Genomic DNA, 25,740 nt, shown 5'->3' on the forward strand with positions numbered 1-25,740 from the left:
CTCTAAGGCCTTCTCTGACGTGTAAAAATCACAAATTCTGGGCTGGGAAGATGGTTCAGTTGGTAATGTGCTTGCTGAGTTTGGTCCCCCAAATCCCGTAAGGTGTGATGGCACATACTTGGTACCCCAGTGCTGGCAAGGGAGAGATGGCGGCTCTCTGGGACCCATGGCCAGCTAGTCTAGCCTAGGTCTAGGTCACTGAGAGACCCTGTCTTCCCCACAAGGTGAAGGCATCTGAAGAAGGAAATCTGAAGCTGTCTTCTACATGCCCGTGTGTACACACCTGCAAACACAAACATAGGCAAACACACACGCACACGTGCACACTCACACGCACACACACGCACACAAACACACACATACACACACACCACACATGCAAACACACAGACATACACACATCACACATACAAAGACACACACACAAGGCTATGCCAGTCACTGCTCTCTCTGCCAGTTCAATATAATTGCACTCCGTCTGACAATCTACAGCCACCATACATCGGTAGGAAAAGAGAATTTTGATTTGACCAAGATGTTTGAGGAGGATGTAAGCTGCTCGGGAAGCCCCATCCACCTTGACTTTGCCAATTCCTTCAACTCCACACTGCTGATCTTATAGTAGTATCTGCATTTTGATTAGCGCCAACGGGCCATGCAGTAATGAGAAAGTTAACAGAAGAGGGGCAAACAAATTATTAAAAGTTAGCTGAACCCCTTGACTATACCAGTCACTGCCGTGAGAAACCATCTTAATAGTCGGGCACGAGCTCCATGCCCATCAGCAGGGACACAGCAGGCAGAAAATTTTCCTAACTTGCCAAATACTGTCAAGGTCACGTGGCAGCTCCGGGATGAGCTGGGCCGCCTGACTCAGCCGGTGTTAGCATCTGCTACGAAACAATGTTTCATAAACCAGGCCACTGGCACTCAGCGTGGTATTGGAGGGTGGTTGAAGGGCAACTCCTTCTGAAGCCAGATGTGAAAGCAAGCTACCTAAAGTCCACAGCGCAGTCCCCAAACACTACATACTGACACCAGAAGCTACAGACCAACTCTTCAGTGCCGTCACAAGTTTGCAATGCTGTCTTGGAAAGAACGGTCATTGGTTTTCCACAGCCCACCGCTTCTGTGAGCCCAGAAGACTTCCTTAGTGATCTTATCTCTGCTTCTGGTTTAAACTGTTCCAGATCTGCAAGCTCAAGATTACAGCAGTCAACTCTGTGCTAGACATCGCCCTGGAGAATATTCCAACTTCAAATTAAAGCCAACGCTAAAGTCATATCATGAGGTGTCACCTTTTCCTCAGCTCTACCCCTTTCTGGAGTTCCCTTTACAGAGCACCACAGCCCACCTGCACACGCCGGGTCTGTAACCTCCTACCTACTGACCCAACCCATCAAAGTCACCTTCACAAAGCGAGCCTCTCGATTTCTGTGTTGGCTGCTTCTGTAGTCCAAACAGTTACTGCCTCTCACAGGGATTCTTCCAGAAACTTCCCAGCAGGCTCCCAGCTTCAGAGTTTGCTTCAGGCCCCACGAGTCAGTAGCCATCCCACGTGAAAGCGGAGACCTTGCTTGCCTCGAACCTCGCTAGGATTCCCATTGCTCGTACCAGCATCCGTTTGACCTTCAATAGCCTCCCCGGCCCATTAAGCACCAAATTCATCTGCATCCAATTGACCTGTGACTCTCAAGGCCCCGGTAATTATTCAGCTAAATTGTACAATTTCACTGGATTCTCTAGCGTAAAACGACATAATTTCAAACACACTTAGGTCTTTTCAAATATTTTGCTGTGACCAGACATTTTAATAAATGTATCATATTTCTTAATTTAGGGGGTTGGCACACACATGCACTAACTGTGTATTTAAGGGTGAAGGCCAATTTACAAGAACCGGTTCTCTCCCTAAATGTAAATTCTGGTGCTTGACCTCAGTTGTCAGGTTTGGTGGCGGACACTTACCCGCTGAGCCATCATGCGAGCCCACAAGTGGTTTCTTTGTTTGTTTGTTTTTGTTTTAAAGAACTTCTTCTTTAACTTAGAAGGGAAGTAGAAGTTCTTTAAGGTCCACCGTTGTCTTGTTTTTTGAGTAAGGAGTGAGTTAGTTAAGCTTGGGTGCACACGTCTTGAATCCCAGCATTCGGGAGGCAGAGGCAGCAGGCCTCTGTGAGTCTGAGGACAGCCTAGTGTACAGACAGGGTTCTAGGCCAGCCAGAGCCACACAGTGAGGCCTTTTCTGGGTGGGAAAAAAAGAAGGAAATTGGACTTTCATTCTCCCCGGGCTGTGAAGCTGCTGGACGTGCCAGTGTCTAATCCCAGAAACAGGCACTAATCTGCCTGAATCCGAGTGTTTAGGTAGAGAGGTAGAGGAAGAAAATGGAGAAGCCCAAAGACGTGGTTGCTGTGAGCAGCCCTACGTGACCAGGTGGAAGGAAGGGGAGAAATGGCCCATACAGTAGATGACCAGATCGAACACAGGAGGGCAGAACTCTCTGGAGTTGTAAAGGCCCCTAGGGTTCAGAGGAATAACTCAATAGAGAGGCAATTTCTCTGACTACCAATTAGCACAGCATGTGTGGAAGATACTGCAGGCTAGGAGAGGAGGATTAAGAAGCAGTCTCCAAAGGTCGTATCACCATGCTACACATCTGGGAAGGCAGGAAAATGTCCTGGATCTTTTCCTCTCTCCCTGTCACCCACGTGTCCCACGCGCCCAGCATTTCTTAACCTTGGTTACACAGGGAAATCCTCTCGGGACTTTGGAGAATGCGCACGCACACACACTGGAGTCTGACGTCACTAACCTGGGTGCAGCCTGGGGGTGGGGATGGGGGGCTATAAATGCCCTCTTGGTGAGTCTGCTGGTGGAGAACCAACACATTCGCTGACCTCCACAGAAGCCCCACATCACAGGAAGCGTTGCCTAGGGAACCCGTGCTCTTCAGAGGCATCAGGTCAAGGAGAACACAGAGATGGGTAGAAACAAGGAAAAGGATGGGAAGCAAACAGCCAAACCTAGACCTGCTCATGGAGACGTCATGACGCCTCTTCTAGACTGTTCCTACAGTGAGCACAGTGCACTGTGTGTCCTTCCCAGGCTCGCACCTTCTTACCTGTCCTGGCTCTTTGTGCAGGAGCTTGGAGCTTCTCTTTCTATCTATGTCATCTCTCTCAAACTGACTGGCTAGTCTGTGGGATATGTACCTAGTATTAGGTAGTAGTAGTACATTGAAAACGATAGGTAATATTTTCTTCCCTCTAGATAATATTGCTTAGCAGAACTGACCTTAAATATGAGAATTTTGGGACAATATGATTGAGTAGATTTTCATATATTCCTTAAATAAATAAATTTAAATAGACTAATATAAGCGATGGCCAAACATTGGGTAACAATGGCTTATAAATTTGCAATGATTTTACTGTGATTTCTTTGATCATCAGTGTTTAAATATTCATCAAGGTGAACATTCTCTTAAGATGTATTTATAGCTTCAACTCCAGTAAGCCATCCTTACATACGTGGGATTAGAAACATATTCACAGCAAATTCCAAAGTCTTCCAATTTCAAATAAAAGAGGAAATAACTTTTTAGTGCAGATATTAAGAATCATCTTCTTTGCCCAACAAAGCTACCTTCTGAAGGAGGACGGAACCCAAGATCACAGTCTGGGCCTCACTGTGTGTGTTAGACTGTTGAGGGGGGAACCCAAGGTCATAATCTGGGCCTCTATGTCTGTGTTAAACTTGAGTTTTCCTTTGAAACACTGTGCACAGCTGTGGAACTTTTTTAATTACTAAGTAGTTCAAAAATAGATAGTTTCTTTTTAAAAAAATGTTTTTGTGTGAATTCCCCTTCATTATGAATCTCTATAAATAATTTATGACAACAGAGGACTGGAGAGACAGCTGGGTCATCGGTGCAATACTGCAAGTATATCCCGTCTCCAGAACCCACGGAAAAAACCAGGCATGGCACCGCCTGCTTGCAATTCCAGCAACGGGGAGACAGACGCAGGTAAATCCCAGGACCTCTCTGGCCTGCCATCCCAATTCCTGGTGAATTCCAGGTCAGACACAGACCCTGTTTAAAAAACAGGGTGAGGGAGGGGAAGTGGGGGGATGGGGTAGGGAAATGGGAGGAGGGGAGGAGGTGGAAATTTTTAATAATAATAATAATAATAAAGAAAGAAAAACAAAACAGGGTGAGCTGGCATGGTGGCATACACCTCTCATCTTAGCACTCAGGAGGGAGAGGCAGATGCATTTATGTCCATAGTCAGAGCTACATAGTAAGATCTTGCTCCCTACCCAAAAGAGAGAGAGAGGGAGAGAGAGAAAGAGAGAGAGAGAGAGAGAGAGAGAAAGAGAGAGAGAGAGAGAAGAAAACCAATGTGGATGGCAGCTAACATAGTCTCCACATCTAAGCAAACACACTTATATATAGGCCACACATACAAGATCAAAATGCCCAGAAACATACCAGGAACATAGATTTATGATTCTATATAAAACCTAGAATTCCTTGAAAGGTCATTTCCTAGGCTTTTTCATGTCTGACCCTCTCAATGAGAAGTTGAAGTCATCATCCTCAAGCATTTCAACTCCCGCATCTCGACCATCATCACTCCACATTGTCACCAACAGAACCAGCCCTGTCTCTCAGGACCAGGTGTGAACGTTTTCATCAGTAATGTGCTCTGTGTATCTGGGTTTGATGTGTGTGAGCGGGTGAACGCTCACACGTGCAGATGCAGATATACACATGCTATGTATGTGTGGAAAGGTCCGAGGACATCCTTAGGTGCCCATCGTCACCATCCACCTTATTTGGGACAGCATCTCTGTCTTTTCCATGCTCTGCACTCTGGCTAGCTGGCCTGGGAGCCCCCAAGAATTCATCTCTCAGCCCCTCCTCCCATCTCCTTGTAAGAGTGCTAGGATTACAGACACACACACAACAACATCCTGATGACATCTGGATTCTAGGAATTCAAACTCAGGTCCTGGTGCTCACATGGAAAGCAACTCTTACCTGTCGTGTGGTATTTTGATGGCATTCTGATGATAAAGTTTTCTTTGAATCAGAGAGCGGAGCTAGCTGCTAGCTGACAAAAATTAACCATAGAGGTTTTGGAGGACTGAGGGCAGACAGAGAGACAGAAAGTAGTAGAGCGGGGCTTACAGAGGGTCCCAGCCTTTTGGATGGAGGAACAGTAGAGATCGGAGGTCACTGGTTGCTTCTCCGCTGCTTCTCTAATCATTCAGGTTATTACCCCAATATCTGAGTCCTGAGCTTTTATTGTTAAATCATAATTAAATAAATGCATCATTTGCCCACTGAGCTATCCTCAAGTTTCTTTAATATTTTAATGGGCAGAATTTAAAAGCAAAATGGGGGTAATGACCTGATATTGATGGAATCCTCCTCAAAGCTCTGGAGAGCAACTATGAGACCACAGGAGCCACCTCCTTTGCTACATTGTTCAGCAAGAAAAGGAAGATGTTCTTAGTAATTAAAACCATAAAATTAACATTATATGAACTGTGGATTTCTAAGTAGCTACTAATTCTACTAAGAATGGAATAATATAAGTGTAAGTTCATTTAATTACCAAAAGTCATAGTGAACTGAGCAGAATTTTGTTACAGAAGGTATATATCTAAGGCCTGAGAGTATCGCTCAGTGGTAGAGGACTTACCCAGCATGCATCGGAGACTGGGCTCAATCCCCAGTACTAGAAAATAAGCAAACGAAAAATCTAAAAAGAAAATAAATATTTCATATAGACAGACATCTTTTTCTAGATGTAAGAAGGGCCTCATATAGCTATTTTTAAATGTGTGTATACTTTATACTGTTTTCAACTATGTCATTGGCTGATTAAATTATTCTGTCTGGGAATTCCACTCATTGTTGACACCTAACTAGACATGCCTTCGGAATAAAATGCTGATTCAAGAGATGCTTTGGCAGCGGGGCTCACTCCCACAAGAAGGCTTCAGAGACCAGATTCGTCAAGGGCAATGTGCTAGGCATGGCTTGCACAAGGTACAGAGGTGGCCTCATCCCCACTATTTAAGTGACTTTCAGAATGCTTGTGGTACTTCAGCCACAGGAACACTAGGTCTGGAAGCCATCAACGCAATGCCTGGCTTTCAGTGACAAGGGGAGGTCAAAGACGTGAGAAAGGAAACGCGCAGGGACACAACCTCCCGAAGAAAATCCAACAGGGAAAAATATTCACAAGGGAGGGGGAAGCGTGATTCTCACTGAAACATTAAACTAGAAAACACTTTCTCCAGTTTGAAAAGAACAAATGCCATTGTTATCCAAGCTTTCCCATGGTCTACTCCTTCGTGATTTCATATTTGAACAGCATATTTGATATTGCATTTTGCAATATTGTCGGGTTTTGTAATTTCGTATCACAACGGCAGATCTGAAGGTTATCACAGATACGCAACACACAGGTGTTGTTAGTGAGGTCAGCTTAGTAGTTTATGGACAAGATCAGTCACGCTTCTCTACAGGCTGAGTGTTACTATCGCCCGCACCATTATTTTCAAGCAGGGAAGACTATGATATGAGGTGTTATTCAATCTGCCTTTACAGAAATGTTAATGGTAGCAAACATTACACTACAGGGAAAGTAGGCGGTTTATTTTATCTTAATTAAAAGGATAAAGTAAGAAATTTGGGGCAAAAGGAAGATGTTTAAATAATCCATGTCATTGAGGCACACAGAACTTCAAAATTTAAGGTAATTGGGGAAAATATTATATAAAAATCTCTCCCATGTCATATCAGAGATGAGAAGACTGTGGTATAACAGTTGTTTTTTTTTCTCCTTTTCTTTCTTTTTTGTTTATTTTCCTGGCAGTTCTAAGGATCAAGAGGGCTCTATCACTGAGTTATCTATCTATCTAGCCCCTGTCTTCTTTATATGCCATATTCCCTTGCTCTATATCAGTAAGTGTAGGAAGACAAGGCCTACAAGGCTGAGAGAAGAGCCAACCTAGAGTCTGCCTGGGGGCCTAGAAACAGGTGCTGTCAGAAGTCCTGATTGTGTGCCGCCAATAAGGGGAACCACATGATGTCAACAGGTTGGAACACAGCTGGGTGCTGGGAGGAGGGAATGTAAGGCTCCCCCCACTGCTGAATAAACAAGTCTGTGTTTGCCTTCCATCTCACTCCTGATGTCTGTGCCATCGATGCTGTGCCTTCTCGGCCCCTCTCCAGAGGGAGCCATTAGGTCCAGGCAACATCTGGAGCCTGAGCATGCACAGTGCTGGACAGCGCCCCAAGACTGTATTTCTGGGAGAAGGCCACTCAAGGCTGTGTACTTTCCATCCCTTCAGCAGAAACATGGTGGGACCCCCTTTCTTTCCTTCTTTTGTGTTGTCTGTCGTGTTTATGTTTGTCTGCCTGTCCAGTTAGGAAGGCACATTTTTTTTTCTGTTGTGGTTTGTCTAGCGTTGCCACATAAGGGCTGACCCGCGCTGCCCCAGGAGGTGGAACTAAGGCTCGACTCCCAAACCCTGTCCTTGTCCAGAGACACAGTGTGGGCACACAGCCATGGCCTAAGAAACCACAGAAGTCCACCCACTAAGCATAAAATCTGAAGGTCCAACACAATTTTCCACCCCTGTTGACTGCCATCTTCTCTCTGTCTGTTGCTCACTTGCTATCTCCCTCTACAAAATGGGTAACTTCTCCTTCCATGTCTGATCTCTCTCTACAGCATCCAATGGGGAGGAGGAAGATAGTTGAGGCCCCTTGAAACCTGCTGAGGAGAGTGCAGCCACAGTTAAGACTGCACGTACCAAGTCCCAGTCAGCTCCACTCCTGTTATGGGAGGCTGTACCTCTGCCGCGGTACCCATGGAGTGAAGTGCCTCAAGATTCACCTGTCTCTAAAGGCAGTAATTCCTTCATGCCGCAGTATGACCCCCAGCCACTGCAGCCCTCCCCAGGCCCAGTGATGATCAAGCAGAAGATCAGACTCGCACAAACCTCTAATTGATGTTCCAGTGACCCCTAACATGCGCACTGGATGATTTTGTCCATCCCGTCCAACAGGCACAGACTGGCCATCAAGTCTACTACCAACAGGTCCCTGGCCTGGCCTTCAAGGCTCCTGAGGCATGTACCCTGTGGGACCCTTCATCTTACTTCTGCAATCTTCTTCAACAGCCAGGGGAACATTTTACTGAAAAGTTTGGTAGACTATAAGAAGATTACTTGATCCCTCCTGGATGCTCACATATGCCGTAATTGGCAGGGTGGTATTGTTAATCTTTAGTATCTTTACAAGTTTTCTGCAGCATATTCAACAGTAGCAGCAATTGAGGCAACTCTTCAGGTGTTAAGGACTCTCAGATATCCCTCTCACAGTCCTCTGCAGGAGGTTATGCGTGTCTGGTTGTCTGAAATTCAAAAGGCTACTGCATAATCCCCCTACCCTGGCAACTCTCCAGGAATGAATGCTCTTTGAGGATGGTAGTCAAGATGGATAAGAACTTGTTCAGCAGGTCAACCTAAGACAGGCACAGTTCAGTTGCTGAGCCCTACTAAGGCGGGGTCTGAGCAAAGAACCCTGGCTCCCACTAAGCACCCATGTAATAAATAAAAATGGGTGGATAATACCTACATGACCAAGAGATAAACCAACCTAGAGTCTGCCTGAGGGTCTAGCAACAGGCACCGCCAGAAGTCCTGATTAATGTCTAGCTATTGCAACCACACAATGTCAATGGATCGGAATGCAGCCTGGGTGCTGGGAAGAGGGTATATAAAGCTCTTCCCATTGCTGAATAAACAAAATTTCTGCTTGCCTTTTTTTCTGACTCCTATTGTCTATGTCATTGATACCACACCTTCTCATCTCCTACTCCAAGGGAGCCATCAGAACCCAGAAACAAGTAAATATTTGAGAATATAAAAAGGCTGGAGGAAATCAATCACTTTGCCCACTAAAGTCATCCTTTGGAAGTAGCACAGAAAGCAGGCACTCAAGGTCCACAGATTAGGGTTCACCAAGTTGAGGCTCCCACGGAGCCCCTTAGTATGGAGCTGTATAGCCTTTATGCCTTTTGGTGGTTGAGGTCTCCTTTTTGTTTCTTGGATAATCCAGCTAAATCTATGTCTCACTTCCTTTATTCTTATTTGAAAGAAGAGGAGCAGCGGCAAGCTCCACCCCTCACCTAGACCCAGTCAGAGCATAAACCCTGGAAGTATTAAGGAGAAAAACAATGGGAAAGCCAGTCTCTGAGGAGCAGCCAATAGGAAGCATTCTCTTACCTGATATGGCCAATCAGCTCAATGAGCTTGTGACTGAAGAAGTAAGCCGTCAACTCGGACACGTGACTCAGAACCGAACAGACCCCAAAGAGGGTTGTGGTTCCATTCAGATCTTCCAGATGCCAGTAGAGAAAGGTGAACACAAAGCCGTATCCAAAACCCATGAACCAGGCGACAAACAGCACTGAGCCGTACTGCACACTGCACAACAGCTTGATCAAGTCCCAGAAGTTGAAGGCCTGTGAGTGGGACGCCGCAGTCGGGGTCTCCTCTGAGGACTCTGTGGAGTTGTCCCTCTCTACCTGTGGGATCTCCACCTCTTTCCCCTTACTGTCGCCGTTTTTGAAGTGGTTGTAGCGGAACCGGAACTGCGTGGCCACGATCAGGGCCATGGTCATGAGGACTCCAAAGACGATGAAGACGATCTGGTAGTTCCGGTACTCGGGGGGCTTGCACCCCTTCCCGTCAATGAACACATCTATGTGGGTGTAGTCAATGCCGATGCCCACAGACAGCATGGCAAGGCCCCAGCCCAGGGAACCCCACATGCGCTGCAGCCCATAGCGATCTCGGTGTTTCCCCAGGTACTGGAGGGTTACCGTGTCTACAATCGTGACCGAAGAGGCACTAAAAAATTCTCCGATTATGACAACCACCAAGATAACCAAGAATATCGCCTCAACTTCTTGCTGGTCATAAACGAGGGTGACTTGGTCCAATGGTAAAGATTTGGTGGTGGTAAAGACAACAGCAGTGGTTGTCTCCGTGGTGTTTCCCGTCGGGGTAGGAGTCACTGTGCTTGCATTCAAAATCAAGTCCATAACATGGTGGGTAGCTTCCTCTGTCCGGGGCTGCAGCGTGGGTTCGCTGGTCAAGGTCAAAGCCGTTGAGAAGAGAGCTGTGTCTGAGACATTGGGCTCTTTTTCAGACGCCAATAGCAGGTCCCTTTTCTCGCGCGATTTTGGTGCTGTCGTAAAGAAAGCAGCAGTGGAGGAATTCATTGGCAGGATGGTTACGAGGTGACTTCCGTTGGTGGGATGAGCTGTGGGGGGAATCTTTGGTATACATCTCAAGGTAGCAGGTTTGACAAATCCAATGCCCAGGTTGAATAAAACCCAACACAAAAGCGAGAAGAGGAGGACAATCTTGCCCTTTCGGAAACGATCCGCAACTACGCCCCAAAAGGGGGCGCTGCAGAATTCAATGAAGTATCGAATACCCACCAAGAGTCCGCTCTGGCTGGGCGACATTCCCAGCTGTTTATAATACACGGGCAGGAGTGGGTACAGAGAGCCATAGGCGGAGTAAAAGAAAAAATAGAACACCTTGGAAATGAGAAGGTCATTGTTTATCTTCACACAGTGTTTCTCGATCCAGTCTATTTCCTCCTCCGGAATGGCAGAAGTCTCTGTGGAGGAGGGTGTCTCGTTGGAAGGTGGCTCCGTTTCCCTACAGATGCCATTGAAGGGATCAGCAAGGACATACTTCCTCTTCTGTTCCTCTTCGTCATCAGTTAGGATAGCAACTTTATCATCCGCAGCCATGGCTTACCACTCCCATCAGGGTCTGAGACCTTCGGAATCCTGACCCACGGTGACCTATAAATAGAAATGTAAGACGTTTAGTGTGCGGAAATCATTAGAGCATCCCCTTGCCTAGAAATGAGGAAATCACAACTGTGGAGAAAGTTCTTATCACCTACCATGCTGGCCAAGAAAACCGCTTTAAAATATTAAATATGAGAACCGAGAAATGGCTCAGTAGTTAACCGCATTTTCTGTTCTTAGAGAGGACCCAGGTTCAGTTTTCAGCACCCGGATCATGTGACTCACAACCCTTCCAACTATCTTTAACTCCAGCTCTGGGACTCTGACGCCCTCTACTGGCCTCCACACACACAAGCACATACATACATCTACATATATAACCAGATGTGCGCACGCTGGAGAGACACATACATACACATAAATAAAAATAAGTCTCTTTTGAAAATGAAGTACTCTTGTGGGGACTGTTTGGAGCTAGTTGCCAGCAAGGCATCCAGTATGGAAGCAGCCTTGTCGTCACCTACATCATACACAATGCTCTCGAGCATCATGTCGGGAGTGAGTTTAAGAGATTAGAACCAGCCGGGCGGTGGTGGCACACGCCTTTCAGCACTCGGGAGGCAGAGGCAGGTGGATCTCTGTGAGTTCGAGGCCAGCCTGGTCTACAAGAGCTAGTTCCAGGACAGGAACCAAAAAGCTACAGAGAAACCCTGTCTCGAAAAATCAAAAAGAGAGAAAGAGAGAGAGAGAGAGAGAGAGAGAGATTAGAACCCAAAAACAGGCATTGAGGGCTTCCATATAGCTCCATGGTAGAGCATTTGACTACTGTATGTGAGACCTTGGGTTTGGTCCCCTGCAAGACATACATATAGGAATAGATGTGGTTTCAACCTTTTAGTAATTTGCAAAAGAAAAAGAAATTATTGAGCTCTTACTACACCAGGTAACAGTTAAAGACTTTTATGTGTGTTAATTCACACTCATTACAACATGCTAACTGCTTTGTTCACTTTACACATGAGAAAAATGAGGCCTGAAAGGTTAACTAATAAGTAGCAGAGCCTGGATTTGAACCCTACCTTATAGAGTCAGTACACAGAATCTCATACAATCCTGGGAGTATACAACCTGCAGCCTATGGGCTACATGTGTTCCTGGATAGCTACGAATGTAGCCCAACACATGTGTTAATAACAAGGTCATGCTACGGTGTCCAAAGCTTGGACACTTCCACCACCAGAATGTCAAATACCACATGTTACATAATAAATCAAAAGAGAAGGGTGCTTTTTTATATGAAAGATTAGCAATACGTCAATGGTAGAAGTTTATAAGAACCATGCCGCATTCCATAGTTTTCTCTTGCTTTTATTATAGAAATGATTAAGAAGTCAAAAGATTGGTTTTACACCAAACTTGGCGCCCTCTAGTTGCACGGTCTGCTGCGAAAAGGGGTGCTCACTGCATTCATTTCACGTCCCTTAACTTTCTCCAGCAGTGAGAAAACATCACCTCCACTCGCCGCCCCAAGCGATGCTCCTACCTTTTTTCCCAATATGAATTGACATTCATAAAAAAAAAATTCCAGAATTGGGTGCATGTAAACAGCTTTAGATCTCTACAAAGCTCCTAGATAAACAACAGAAACTTTTTTTTTTTAAGACAGCATCTCGCGAGGTAGAACTTGCTCTGTAGACCGGGCTGGAACATCGCAAACAGTGCCGTGACTCCCTGACAGCAGAGTTTAACCCCAAACCCTGCTTTTCCCATCACAGATCCCTTTGCAGGAGAAACACCTCCAAAACCGTTGGCCTTCGGGGCTGTACCCAAATGGGCTTTCTGGTATTGTTGATCAAGACACGCCTTGTCCCATCAGTGACTATGGCTCTTCCTGGCAGCATGAAGAACCATACACTTGCCAATCCTGCGGGCTTTATATGCCTGATCTTAAGAGCTAATTTCTGGGTCTTGCCTGCCCTCCACACCTTTCTGTGGTACTGGGGGACAGAATCTGGGGCCTTGGACATGTTTGGCAAGGACTCTTTCACTGGGCTACATTCCCAGTCCTGACCTTATTCATCTTAGTAGCAAAAGAAAAAGTTTTGCTTTTTTCTCAGATAAAGACCTCTTACTGCCTAGCTATGACAGACTGTCTTCAAGGCAGTGTTATTTTTCTTTGGCTCTTAAAATATTCTCCTCTTCAGCTCAGCAGCTTCAGTCATACTTGAAAAGTGACTAACTCCCCCCTTCCTGAACTGTTTTGTTGTCTCAGCTCAAATTGGAAAGACATGTTTGCTGTCCCTAAAATGGAGCGTTATGTCACACGGGTGGTTGAACAGGCGAGGTAATTCGTTCCCTTCCCTAACTCCCCTTCAACTGACAGTAAACAAACACTTGCACAGAAATGTGCACAGGTACACTCAACAGTCACAACCTAAGCTCTGGAGAGTTAAGGGGCACACGATGGTGAGGAAATAAAGCAAACTGACATATGTAATATCCCCCCAAAATTTATCTCGTATCATCCCCTTCTTGGGCTGTGATCTGCCATTCCAAGGAGAGTAATCAGGAGAGAGAAGGGCATGGGATACAGGAAATAATTGATCTCGTATGAGAGGCAGGCAACAGAACACAGGGATGAAGGTGACAAGATGCCCTAGGACCAATAATCAATCAAGATAGGTGGGAGGGCCGGGCGGTGGTGGCGCACGCCTTTAATCCCAGCACTAGGGAGGCAGAGGCAGGCGGATCTCTGGGAGTTTGAGGCCAGCTTGGTCTACAAGAGCTGGTTCCGGGACAGGAACCAAAAGCTACAGAGAGACCCTGTCTCGAAAAAAACAAAAACAAAACAAAACAAAAAAAAAGATAGGTGGGAGGTTATGTGGGCAAATCTGCTCGTCGAAAGGATGCCAATACAACTCAGCAGATCCTAAGAGATATGTAGGGGAGAGTCTATGGATAAACTGGTAAGAAGTACAGAAAACAAATAAACAAACAAACAAAGGCTGCACGGCACTGGGGAATAACCACAGTTCGCTACATGTCTCGGGTGACCAGTCACACTAACATAGATCCGTGGGAGAGCGGGAAGTCACAGACAGCAAGGCTCCACACCTTCCTCGGTGGGAGACTCACCTATAGTCAAAGGCCCAGAAGTCAGAGCACCCAAAACATCACCTAAAACACAGGAAAAAATAAAATGTTGTGTCTCAGAGGAGAAACCAGAAAGGAAACAAAAGTCCAAGCAATTTTTGGGGGGTTTTATGGCTATCTACTTTAAAAACACAAGACAAGCAATCTTGTATATGTTCACTTCTAAAACTTTAAAAGGAAATTCAGCTTTCTTTTAGAGGATAAAAATCTTTTAAAGGATAAAAAAAAATACGTTTTCCCCGTAAAGAAATGGTAACTATTTGAAAAGATAAAAATCGTTACAAAACATCTAAAACATAGGACACCGCTTAGAGTATCCACTCAGATAGACTGACGAGTTACAACTTTAGAAGTGGAGAGAACAAGAAGTGACGCCTGGAATTACATCAGAGGTCCTGCCTGGCAGAGCAAGTGGCCTCTCTTTACTCTGTCACCTACAGAATGAATGTGGGGGCTGAAAGAAAATGGTCCCACAGGCTCATCGATTTGAATACTTGGTCCCGAGTTGGAACTGTCTAAGAAACGTCAAGAGGTAGGAATTGCTTTGCTGGAGGAGGTGTGTCACTGGGCTTGAGGCTTTCGTGTCCCTCTCATTGGGTTCTCTGCCTCCTGCTTGTGGCTGGAGATGCGTGCTCTCAGCTGTTCACACCTGCATCCATGCCTTCGTTCCACTCTCATGGACTCTGACCCTCTGGAGCCATAAACCCAGTTAAATGCTTTCTTTGATCAAAAAATTTAAAAATATATGCACGTGTCAAAATAGATAACCCCATCCATGGGTACAGTGTTTATACTATCATGGATAAATTAGAAGTAACATTGATTTTAAAAAGAAAAAAATGCAGGATCATGCGATTGCAGGCTTTCAAGAGATGTTAAGTAAACTGCCTCTGTCACCGACCAAATATATTTCTTCAAACTTGAATAAAATATAAAATTGCTCGGCTTCTAATCAGATTTCAGTGGTCTTTAGTTAATTGCCCTCCACAAAGACTTAGTGTGGGAAGTCCTTCTGTATATGTGTTGCTTTTATTGGTTAATGAATAAAGAAGCTGCTTTCAGCCAAAGGCTTAACAGAATATAGCCAGGATGGAAAAGAGAGAGAGTAGGCAGAGTCAGAGAGAAGTCATGTAGCCATCGCTGGGGACAGATGTCTCCACTGGAGCCCACCAAAACTTTGCCAGTAGGCCACGACCTTGTGGTGATTCACAGATTAATGGAGATGGGTTAGTTTAGGATATAAGAGCTAGCTAGAAATACGCTTAAGCTATTGGCCAAACAGTATTGCAAATAATATCATTTATGAGTAATTATTTCGTGGTCTGGGCAGCTGGGAACGAACGAGCGGCCTTTCCCCCAACAAAGACTGCTATGACCTCGGCGAGTAGGTCAGAGGAGGGCACCCGGTCCTCTGGAGAGAGGTCACTAGGGGCAATGCTCAGACACAATTCCTATGGCAGGATGCAGACTTCAGCCCTGGTGACCCACTTCCCAGTCTCTCTTTCCCCTTGATTCTAGTGGTTTTTATTATAAGTTCTGTAAGGCTTCTCCCACTAGAAAAGCCCATGGTTAATTAGTTCCCCAGCATTAAAAAATAAAGAAGGAATCAACAAACAAAACAAAAAACTAAGGAAATGTCCCGTTAGAGACCTTCACTCTTTTCTACATGAAAAGCACACCCAGAAATATTTACATGAATTTTGATCTAAAATATAAATAAATATAAATAAACTATTTTAGTTTAAATTCAGGACATTAGTTCTTATTTTTTATTTTATTTTATTTTATTGAGACAGGGCTTATAGTGTAGTTGTGGGAGTCCTAGAACTCACTATGCAGAGCAGACTAGCCTCAAACTCACAGGGATCCGCGTGACTCTGCCCTCGAAATGCTGGGGTTGAGGCCATGCAGCGCCAGGCCCAGCCCAGGATATTTGTTTTCAAACAATATTTTCATGTCCTTCTTGGGTTTTGAGGAAACAGAACGCAATCATGGATAAACCTGTGACGACCTCGGGACCAAGGGCAAAGAACCAAGCCAGGAACAATGTCCGCGTTTTTAGTAAAATAAAGATTTGCTCGAGGCAATGGACGTTGAATTGGATTACATCTGACTGTTGCGGTACAGACAAGATAGCTGTGCAGATTGTTAGCAGCGCCTGAGGTTTAGTGTGTTCACAATGAGGGGCCACTGCGCTCTTCGGAGCCCAAGATAGCAGCTCTTGGCACCTCCCTACCAAGTTCCCAGGCTGAAGCCCTAGCCACCACTGCGATGCCTCAGCACAGGGGTCCTCCTGAGAGATCATAGCTCTATCCAACAGCAGAATAGGCTTCTCTTTCCCAAAGGCCCCTGCTGAGCAAAGGGTAGGTAAGAACACAGTAAGAACATGGCTGACTGAAGTCAGTAAGCGGTCTTCACTGGGAACTTTGACCTGCGAGTCCCCGGCCTCTGGAACCTTGCTGCCAGTCCGTGTATGGAGCTTTGTGTCAGATCTTGTGAATTCTGGGTCAGCCAACACAGATCCATCCAACTCCTCTCTGAGACAGACAGCTCTTGCCATTACTGCTTCCATGGACATTATACACGGAAAGCACACACAGACCTTCCCGAGGACAGGAGGGCAATCTGTGCAAGGTTGGCTTTTGTTTATTTCTTAAAAGGCTGAACGTTTTCTCACCCAGGAGACTCCAACGCCAGTCATCAGCACCACACTGTGAAAATCTAACACAGCCCTCAGAGGCCTCCTACCAGTTCCTACACCGCGTCATTCCTACAGCAGGGATTTCTGAATTATTGATGCGAGGCAGTGAAATCATTCTTGATAAAATAGATAGCTTCCTTCATTTGTTATTTACATTAGAGTGGCTCAAGTCTATATTGTTCATGAACATACGCTATAAGCATGAAGCCTCTGGGAGGGGGTCGAATCAGCTTTATAACTGAGGCATGATTTGGCATGACTTTCACAAGGTCAGGCTCATGAACACGATGGCAGAGTGTATTTGGGGTAGTGGTGGCATGGCTGTCAAGGAGGAGAGTAAATACCCCTGGTTAACACAGGAGAGAACTGTTTCTTCTGCCATTGCCACCATGACTCAGTATCACCCAGAAACCGAGAAGAAGCTGTGAAACACCTATGCCCTGAACCCCGAGAGTCAGCCCCACCTAGTAAACTGTCACTGACCGTTCAAGGTGTCCTCGAGCAACCTCAGTCGGAAAGCAGAACTCGGCCACTGGCTGCTTCAATTTCTTGCTACCAGAGAAGGCTAGGGGAGCGCACAGCAAACCAGCCTCAGAGTCCTGATGTTTATACACATGAGGTTATGCTCCAGGTCAGTCACTTCAACCCTTGCCTTTTCCAGAAGAACTGTGTTCAGAAGCACACACACAATATCTATCCCACAGATCTTTGGGGATCTGGACTGCTTTAGTAGCCACTGCCCAATCAGCCAATGTCATGAAAAACCAATACAAAAGAAAAGGAGCTCACAGTACCAAAGCACTGAAGCACAGCACAGAGAACGACTGTTTGGGAATCTTCCTCTTCTTCCCGAGGCATTGTGACATTGAGGGCTGAGCCAAGCTAAGGGACAATGCCCATCCTCACGTTTCCAGCTGGGCCCTCCAGGCTCTCAGCATCTATGCTCCAGCTCCCATAGCTGCAAGCACAGCACTGCACAGGGATCAAGTCTCCTCCCAGAACCTCCCACCCCAGCATTCCTGGAAAGTCCTTCCCAGACCTCTGACCAAAAATCTGTCTGTGAGAAGACAAACAGATCCATAACGTGGGGTTGTTCCTCCAGAGTGATGTATTCACCCATTAATTTGCAGTAGAAATCCTGGTCCCCATCACTATCGCTAACCACAGCACAACGCCGGTCACGGCTTCATGAGGTTTAACTCAATCTCCACCACATTTTCCCAGAGTACACGTGACCACTTTCCTACTGTGGATAAGGAAACAGAGGCACAGCAGCCAGCCCGCCCCAGCTCACACATACCCAGAACCAACTGAAGAGATGGATCTAATTTCAGATTGTCTGTGCTCTTACCAGGCGCTACTTCTAGATGCACTGTGTGGCTATTCAATAAGGTGCCAAAGGCATGTTCTTGCCTCAAACTCATGTTTTGGAGTAGGTAAGATAAGCCTTAAACTCAGGAAACATTAAATAATGTCAACTTTGAGACCCTGGAGAAAGAAACTAAAGATACTATAAGGACCTCTCATGATTACAGACTGGATGAATTAACATTGTCAAGGCTCTAAGGCTATGTAAGGCAGTGTAAACAATCAATGCAATCTCTACAAAATCCCCAAGGCCATTCTTCACAGGAATAGGAAGATTTTTTTTAAAACTAAGATGGAAGCACAAACGCCCAGAAACCAAAGCAACCCTGGACTAAAAGAACCATCCTGGAGTCATCAACTTACCTAATTATATTATACTGCAGAACTATAGTATAAAACAGCATGGTACTGGCACCCGTGGGCACACACACACACACAACCAGACACACAGAGCAATAGAATGGAGTGGAATGCAGGACTCAGGGGCATCCACACAACTAGTCACCTGAGTATTGATAAAGACACAGTATAGTGCTGAGGACACGGAATACCTACACCCAGAAGAATCGAACTGGATCCTTCCCTCACTGTGAACGAAAATCAGCTACAGGAGGAGCAAAGGACCTGAAACTTAACTGCTAGAGGGAAAACAGCACAAGATAGAGGTGCCAAAGAGGGCCTTCTAGATAGGATCGTAGTTACTACCACTGATTAACGAATGGAGTCTGTGGAACTGCAAAGCTTCTGCACCACAGAACAAGCAGGAGGTGTAAAAGGCAGCCCGTGGGACGGTCTTCCCTATTATAGATCTGACACCAAAACCTGGATCTAGCAACAGCTCAACAAGAACTCCAGCAATTCAATCAATAAACGGGCAAATGAAAAAAGTGAATAGTATGACCAATAAATAACGAAAATATTTAATGATCAGATAATAAGTAAATTAAAACCAGTTATGAGTCCATTTTACTCTATTCAGCATGGCAGTCATTAAGAAAACAAAATAAGAGAGGTGAGGAGTGGTGGCACACACCTTTAACCCCAGCACACAGAAGGTGATGCAGGCGGACTTCTGTGAGTTCGAGGCCAGTCTGCTCTGCACAGAAAGTTTCAGGACAGCCTGCCTCCAAAACCAAACAGCAAATGCTAGGAAGGCTATGGGCCAAAGGGAAGCCATACGTCCTGTTGGTGGGATATAAACCAGTCAGCTACAGCGGAAATCAGTATGGAGGTTCGCCATAAAACTGCAGCTAGGTCTACCTCATGCCCTAAGGATATATACCACTCCCAAAGGACTCCCAGTCAGCCGACACAGAGACACCCGCACAGCAATGTGCATTGCAGCATCGTTTGCAATAGCTAAGCAGTGGAACCAACTGAGATGTCCATCACAGAGGAAAGGATGGAAAATGTAAGGGATAAATACCCAAGGAAAAGGTATTCAGTCATAAAGGAGGACGGAGTTACATCATTTGCAGAAAAATGGGCTCTGCAGAGATAATCATATTATGTATTAAGTCTGTCTCTGAGAGACAACTACCATGTCTTCTCTTTGGGGCTCCTACATTTTATATAGATACGTAAAATTGTATGCGTACATATGAAGTGTCAGGGGGAAGAGAGTAGCATGTGGGAGGGGAAAGAAGCAAGAAGGGAAGGCACAGGGGATTAGGAGGGGGCATGGTCAAAATACATTGTGTATAATATTTACATAAAATATCCCATGTGATACAGGACCATGCTCAATGACACACACACATAAACACATGCACATCCACACATACATCCACATGCACACACATATGCACATACAACACACATGTGCATACACATGCACACACAAAAATATACATACACCGTCATACACATACATACATGTGCATATACACACATGCACACACACACACACAACAAAGGAGCATATCAGACGGAGAAAAAGAAAGAAAACAAGAGACTTAAATGGAACCTTGAAAGACAGGGATTATCTCAGGCAGAGGTGAGACTAAAATTGAACCTTGAACGATAGATAGATAGTTAAGGCTTATCTCAGGCAAAGGTGAGAGAGAAAAGTTCCCAGATAGGAAATGAAAGGAAACCCAGGTTCCTTATAGAATTTACAGCAGGGCTACGGAGTATGGTGTGGTTGCCAACCAGGACAGATTACAGGACGCTTGAATACCAGTCTGAAGGTCAGCACAGCACAAAGCACAGTACTAAAGACTGAAAACATAGTCATTGTTTCTTTTCTCTCAATCTAACAGGTATACACTGAGCACCAACCAAGAGATGGACAAGTGGAGAGGCACTTTGGGGCCCACGGTTTACACAGTGGAAACCGTATAGTCCCTGCTTTCCAGTCCAGTAGAGAGAGACACGGGGCACTCCCTGTCCCAACACACTGCTTCAAATGCGAAGGCAGGTGCCGGCCCGGAGTGAAGCACCGTGAAGGAGCTTCTCCATGAAGCTGAAACAGGTGAAAGTCATTCAGGAGAAGGGCAGGGATTCTGACCCCGGGGGGCCTGAGCCGGGCTGGGACTAAAATCACAGCCGTCAAAGCCCCAGGAAAGTTTTAACTTTCCAAAGTTTCATTCTCTCCCGCTACAAGGGAACAAGGGGTTTCCCCGTGGGAGTGAGATGGTGCGCACTAGACCTTAGCTGGGGATAGGCAGGAACATGCGGGGCTTCCCTATGCAGAGCAAGGGCGAACCTCTGCTGGAATGAGGCAGGGAGTAAAAAGGCCACACTAGGACTTTGTAAACATTCTACCGCCTGAACTTTTATTTCAGCAGGGTCTTATGACTGAGTAGGATCTAAAGGATGTGCTAGGATGTTTTAGGACCAAGGGTAGCTTGTAAACTGTGTCCGATGCAGCCGTTGTTAGCGCCAGGAAACGGATTCATTCTGGGACGTCGTTCCTCACCTTCCTCCGTTTAATTTCCACACACGCAGTTCTCACGCCTGAGCTAGTACGTGATTTACCGGCAGTCCCACTTGCTGTCTTTCCACGGCTCTTCTCCCTACCCACAAAACTACAGACCCAGTAGAAAGGGACCTCCCACGTCACATACTGTCCTTTATGTCTGTCACTTGGCTATTCCCAGAGGCGATATAGGCTCTTCGTGTTCCTTAAGGTTTGTGATTGGAGATTAAGTTTAGAAAACAGAGCAGGACAATCCCAGCTATTCTGGCTTTGATAAGATGATGTCTCTTTAACCCTCCTTTGCCTCTTGATAAGATGAGGATGAAAACACCAACCCAAGCCAACCAGAAGGTTTTAGGACTTAACTGAAACTACGCGTAAAAACAGCAATTTTTTTCATTCAGTAGTGAAGTGGCCGCTGCAGTTGTAGCCCATGATAATCTATCTACTTCCCAGTTATTCTAAACATAGTCTTCTCAAGTGGACATTCTAGATCTACCTGGCATCTCCCATGAAGTAGGCTGGTATTTTACCCATGATGCTCACAGACTGCTCTGTCAGCTTCCTCATCCAAGGCCTAGAAGGCGGCAATGGGGTTCTGGCTCTCAGAGAACACCCTTGAATTACAGACTGGAAGAAGACACGTCTTCAGGCCCCAAAATAGCTGCTCATTTAAAAAGAAGCATTTGGCATATCTGTGACATCACAAATCTGAAAGCAAGGGCTCGAAATCTTTAACAGGTCTCTCTGGTCTGCTAAGAGGACACAGGAACCAGACAAACAGCCGCGTAATTTTTGTTTTATGGGGAGAAACAAATATCAATTAAAAAGAAATTACAGTTCAGATCCTTCAGATTGTCAAACGGATCCCCGACTATGCATTTTAGGCATCTGGCTGAGTCTACATGTAGGTATCTTAGACTATCTTGGAATATAAATTTGAAGCTGGAATCTCATCACCTTCTTTCAAATAACTGTCCCCTTGTAAAACAAGCCTGGCAGTAAGGACAAGAGACGATCACAAGAGAGATATAGAACCTTTCAAAGGAAACTTATTTCTATTTTTCCCGTTTCTCCGATGGAAAAATGCAATAGGGGCTCCAGAGAAATCACGGGTTGCTGGGCCTGTGTGTTTATTTGTTAAGAAGATATACAATGTAGCGACTTAGAGGAATTCCGGGGCTTTCATAAAGGGGAAGCAAATTGTATTGATCTCTTTCTCAACCACAATCACCAGCCAGGTGGCAATGGCATTGTGTGTGTTGCACCACCCAAGTGAATAGGCAGGGGTGGCAATAGCCACTGTGCTGACGCTTAGAAACCACTTCCTCAAGGAAATAACATTACAAATAGGAGTGCCCAGGTTACTCAGCTCACAGTGCAAAGGACCAGGATGATCGAGCAGGCAGTGTTTAAAGGGAAATCCTTTCCCCTTTATATGCCAAGGTGCCAACAATGCATCTCACCAAGGCAAGCTCCCAGACTCGGTATTCTACTTAGCCCCTCAGCACGGCCCCAGGGAACTCCACCGATCGCCTCCTCCAAGTACCACTGTTATGATCAGAGGTCTCTGAAAGCCTTAAACAAATGTGTCACACAGTGGTGGTGATGGTGGGGGGTGGGGTGGAGGGGAGTTCTGGGAATTTGGTGGCTTCAGTCCCCCCTCCCATTTCCTCATAGCAACAGAACTGGTAGGCGGGGAGGGGAGGACAGGGAGGCTGAGCTTGACCCCCACCCCAGTCAAGGGCTAGCTGCTCATTTGGCTGTTGTCTTCACTCACACTACAGTCCCAGTGACTGACTATAAGTTTGGTTGTCAGTAAACCGGAAATAAAAATGACTTTAAAAATCTCTCATGGATATAGCAAAGAATTTTTAGGAGTTGGAACTGAGGCAATTATTTGTTTAATGTTTTATAGAAGATTTCCTTTTAATAAATAATCGCTGATTATAGCACTGAGATAGTTTACATAAAGTGAAAATAGGTTTTGAAAAAGACAAAGTACTGTCCAGTTTGAGTGACTGACAGGTTGCTTTGGAAAGCTAGCTAAATGAATTCTTTCAGCCAGAGTTGCACAAGGAGTTCCAATATTCTCAGAAAAGGAAAAAGTCAATATAAACATGGTAGAAATATGGATCCAAGAGCACAAAAAAAAATAAAACCTCTCAACACTGGAAAGTAAAAACAAGTTCAGGTACAGTCGCATAACCACTCAGAGAACTATGCTAGGCATAGACAATAGTATATTTACACTGGATTCTTAATAAGTGATTATTCATTAAAAGGCTGATGTCATCATGTGGCTACTGGTATCAGAATGTGAAGGGTTAAAGAAAGCATGTCTCTCCACAGGAAGAGACGTGATACCTGAAGCACTTGTTTTGGATATACCTTTGGGGAAATTATAATAACCAGATTATAGGTATTAAGATTTAAATTTTTCTATGCCCATGAACTTATTACCAATCCTTTTTAGCTGAGTCTACTAAATACATTATTAGTATAGTTAATTTATTTATATATTAAGTATAATTATACTATATAAGTATAGTATATTTATATAGTCTAAAAGAAGTGTGGGGGAAGCTAGAGAGATGGCTCAGTGGTTAAGAGCACTGACTGCTCTTCCAGAGGACCCGGATTCAGTTCCCAGCACCCACATGGCAGCTCACAACTGTCTGAAGATCCAGTTCCAGGGGATCTGACACCTTCACACCAGTGCACATAAAATAAAGTAAATAAACAATAAAAAATGTTTTAAAAAAAGAAGTGTGTCTGCCCTGAGCACATTCCACATGTCATTTAAAATTGTCTAGCCGCTTCTTGTGCAGTTCAAGTTCCGATCACTGAGAAGGATCACATGCTATCAATTCTAATGATCTAATAAATAACCTTCAGCAAGAGTTTATTACTTAGCGTGCTAAAGAGAAGAGTTTGAATATATAATCCTAGAAGTACCTTGTGAAATGCTGGTGAAGATGAGAATTGGCAAGCATGCTCATTCACCATAAACAGAAGTGTAGATTTTTTCTGGAAAGCAACAGTTTCAGTGTAGATAATGCAATGGTTTGCACAGTAAACAATGGAAAGCAGGAATAAATTAGGGTATAAGGGAAAATTAGAATCATATACCCATATCATGGGAAAACATAACATAAAGCATAACATATACAAACAACCAAACAAAAACCAGAACAAAGCCCTATGTACCATGTCAGTTTTTATCTATAAATCTGTGATGTTCACATAAGATGTATTTTAGGATGAGACTTGAAGAAGAAACATGGAACTGTTATAAAGGTTATCAGTGAGTGATGAAATCAGGCCTCCAAGGGCTGCTTCCCCTTAGAATGGCTAGATTATTCTTTAATGAACATTTACCACTTTTCAAATACATTTGCTTTGCTTTAAACACAAGGCATCTAAGTGACACCCGGGGTACCCCTGATCCTAGAGATGGACAATCATAGGGACTTGCCAAACTGATGTTTATTGCTTAGAGATGCCTTATGCCACCTGAAAAAAAAAACAAAACAAAACATTCAAAGGGCCCATCCCAAGGGCTTTGCACTTGGAGAAGATCTAACACCATTAATATGAAGCATCATAACTTGAAAAATAGTAATATATATATATTCTTTTTTCAAGTATGAAAATGAAGTCTAGTCATTAAACTCCCATAACAAAGGCGACTTTCAGGCACATCTGTCCACTAACACAGTGCAGACGTCATCGTGGAAAAGCTAAAGAGTCACTCACTGTCCAACAGCCCTAGGAACTTGAGCCTCGGGATCAAACCATGTTTGCCAAGAGCAGGGAACTCTTTAGCAGCATAGACAGTAGGGTTGCCACGTTATTCGCTCCGGATTTCTGTGTTTCGTGTAGGGAATTTGTGTTTTGCTGTGTGTGGGCAAGCTCTGTCCTGGGCCCAACCTCGGGTGCTGAGTTGAACACATGGAGAGCTAAAGGGACCCAACCGAAGAGTGGAGGCTTCCCACACAGGAGGGAACCAGTCCAGACTCGTCAGTCACTTTCCCTTGGCATGGCTCACCCACAAATCAGGCTAGTCCAGGCAGCAACAGTTCCTCTTTCTAGTTCTCATTTGTCTCCCCATCAAAGCCACAGCAGCCTCCCTCTGGCCACAGCTGACTCATGGGGTTCCCAGCTTCCCTCCCATTCTCCTGCAGCTCAGACAGCTCAAAATACTTTTATGCATTTCTTCCACCATTCAGAGTTGGATTCCCCTGTTTTCTAATTACAGATATTCCCTGAATTATGCTCCCTTCTGGAACACACTCAGAGGAAATGGCAAAAAAAAAAAAATCCCTGCCTCCTAATTCACTCCCTTTCACATCTCCTGAACATGGCTCTTCAGGTAGATTGCATCGTCCATCTTTGCTCCATTATTTCATCCTACCCCACCCCATCCTAAAATGCGGCAGAGCCACCAGCTGTAAGCAACAGTGTGCGCTTTTTCTTACTGCCAAAGCTGGACATGCTCTTAGCTCCATCAGCACCACCTACAGCACCAGCTCAGCCACGCCTACATTTTACTGAACCAAAGCAGAAGGCTATGTGGAGGACACACAGCAGGCTATGCAGGTTTAGCTCTTACTGGGCGAAGACAGGGATGTGTGTGTGTGTGCATGCACACAAACACACACAGACTTTAGAGATACAAAGTAGTAACTAGAAGAGATAGAGAGAGTTTAGAAATACAAAGTCGTAACTAGAAGAGAGA

The 25,740-nt window shown here is 45.1% G+C and overlaps 1 protein-coding gene across 3 annotated transcripts in view; it reads right to left on the bottom strand.

Moving 5' to 3' along the window:
* Mfsd6 (major facilitator superfamily domain containing 6) overlaps window positions 1–25,740 on the bottom strand; it is a 65,417-nt gene that overhangs the window by 35,774 nt on the left and 3,903 nt on the right. For all 3 annotated transcript variants that reach the window (XM_057758661.1, XM_057758662.1, XM_057758663.1), the window contains exon 2: window positions 9,311–10,908. In XM_057758661.1, the coding sequence (XP_057614644.1) occupies window positions 9,311–10,854 (1,544 nt within the window). In that variant the 5' untranslated portion in view covers window positions 10,855–10,908. The remainder of the gene's footprint in view (window positions 1–9,310; window positions 10,909–25,740) is intronic.

This window comes from Chionomys nivalis, chromosome 26, assembly GCF_950005125.1.
Source record: "Chionomys nivalis chromosome 26, mChiNiv1.1, whole genome shotgun sequence".
Taxonomy (NCBI): Eukaryota; Metazoa; Chordata; class Mammalia; order Rodentia; family Cricetidae; genus Chionomys; species Chionomys nivalis.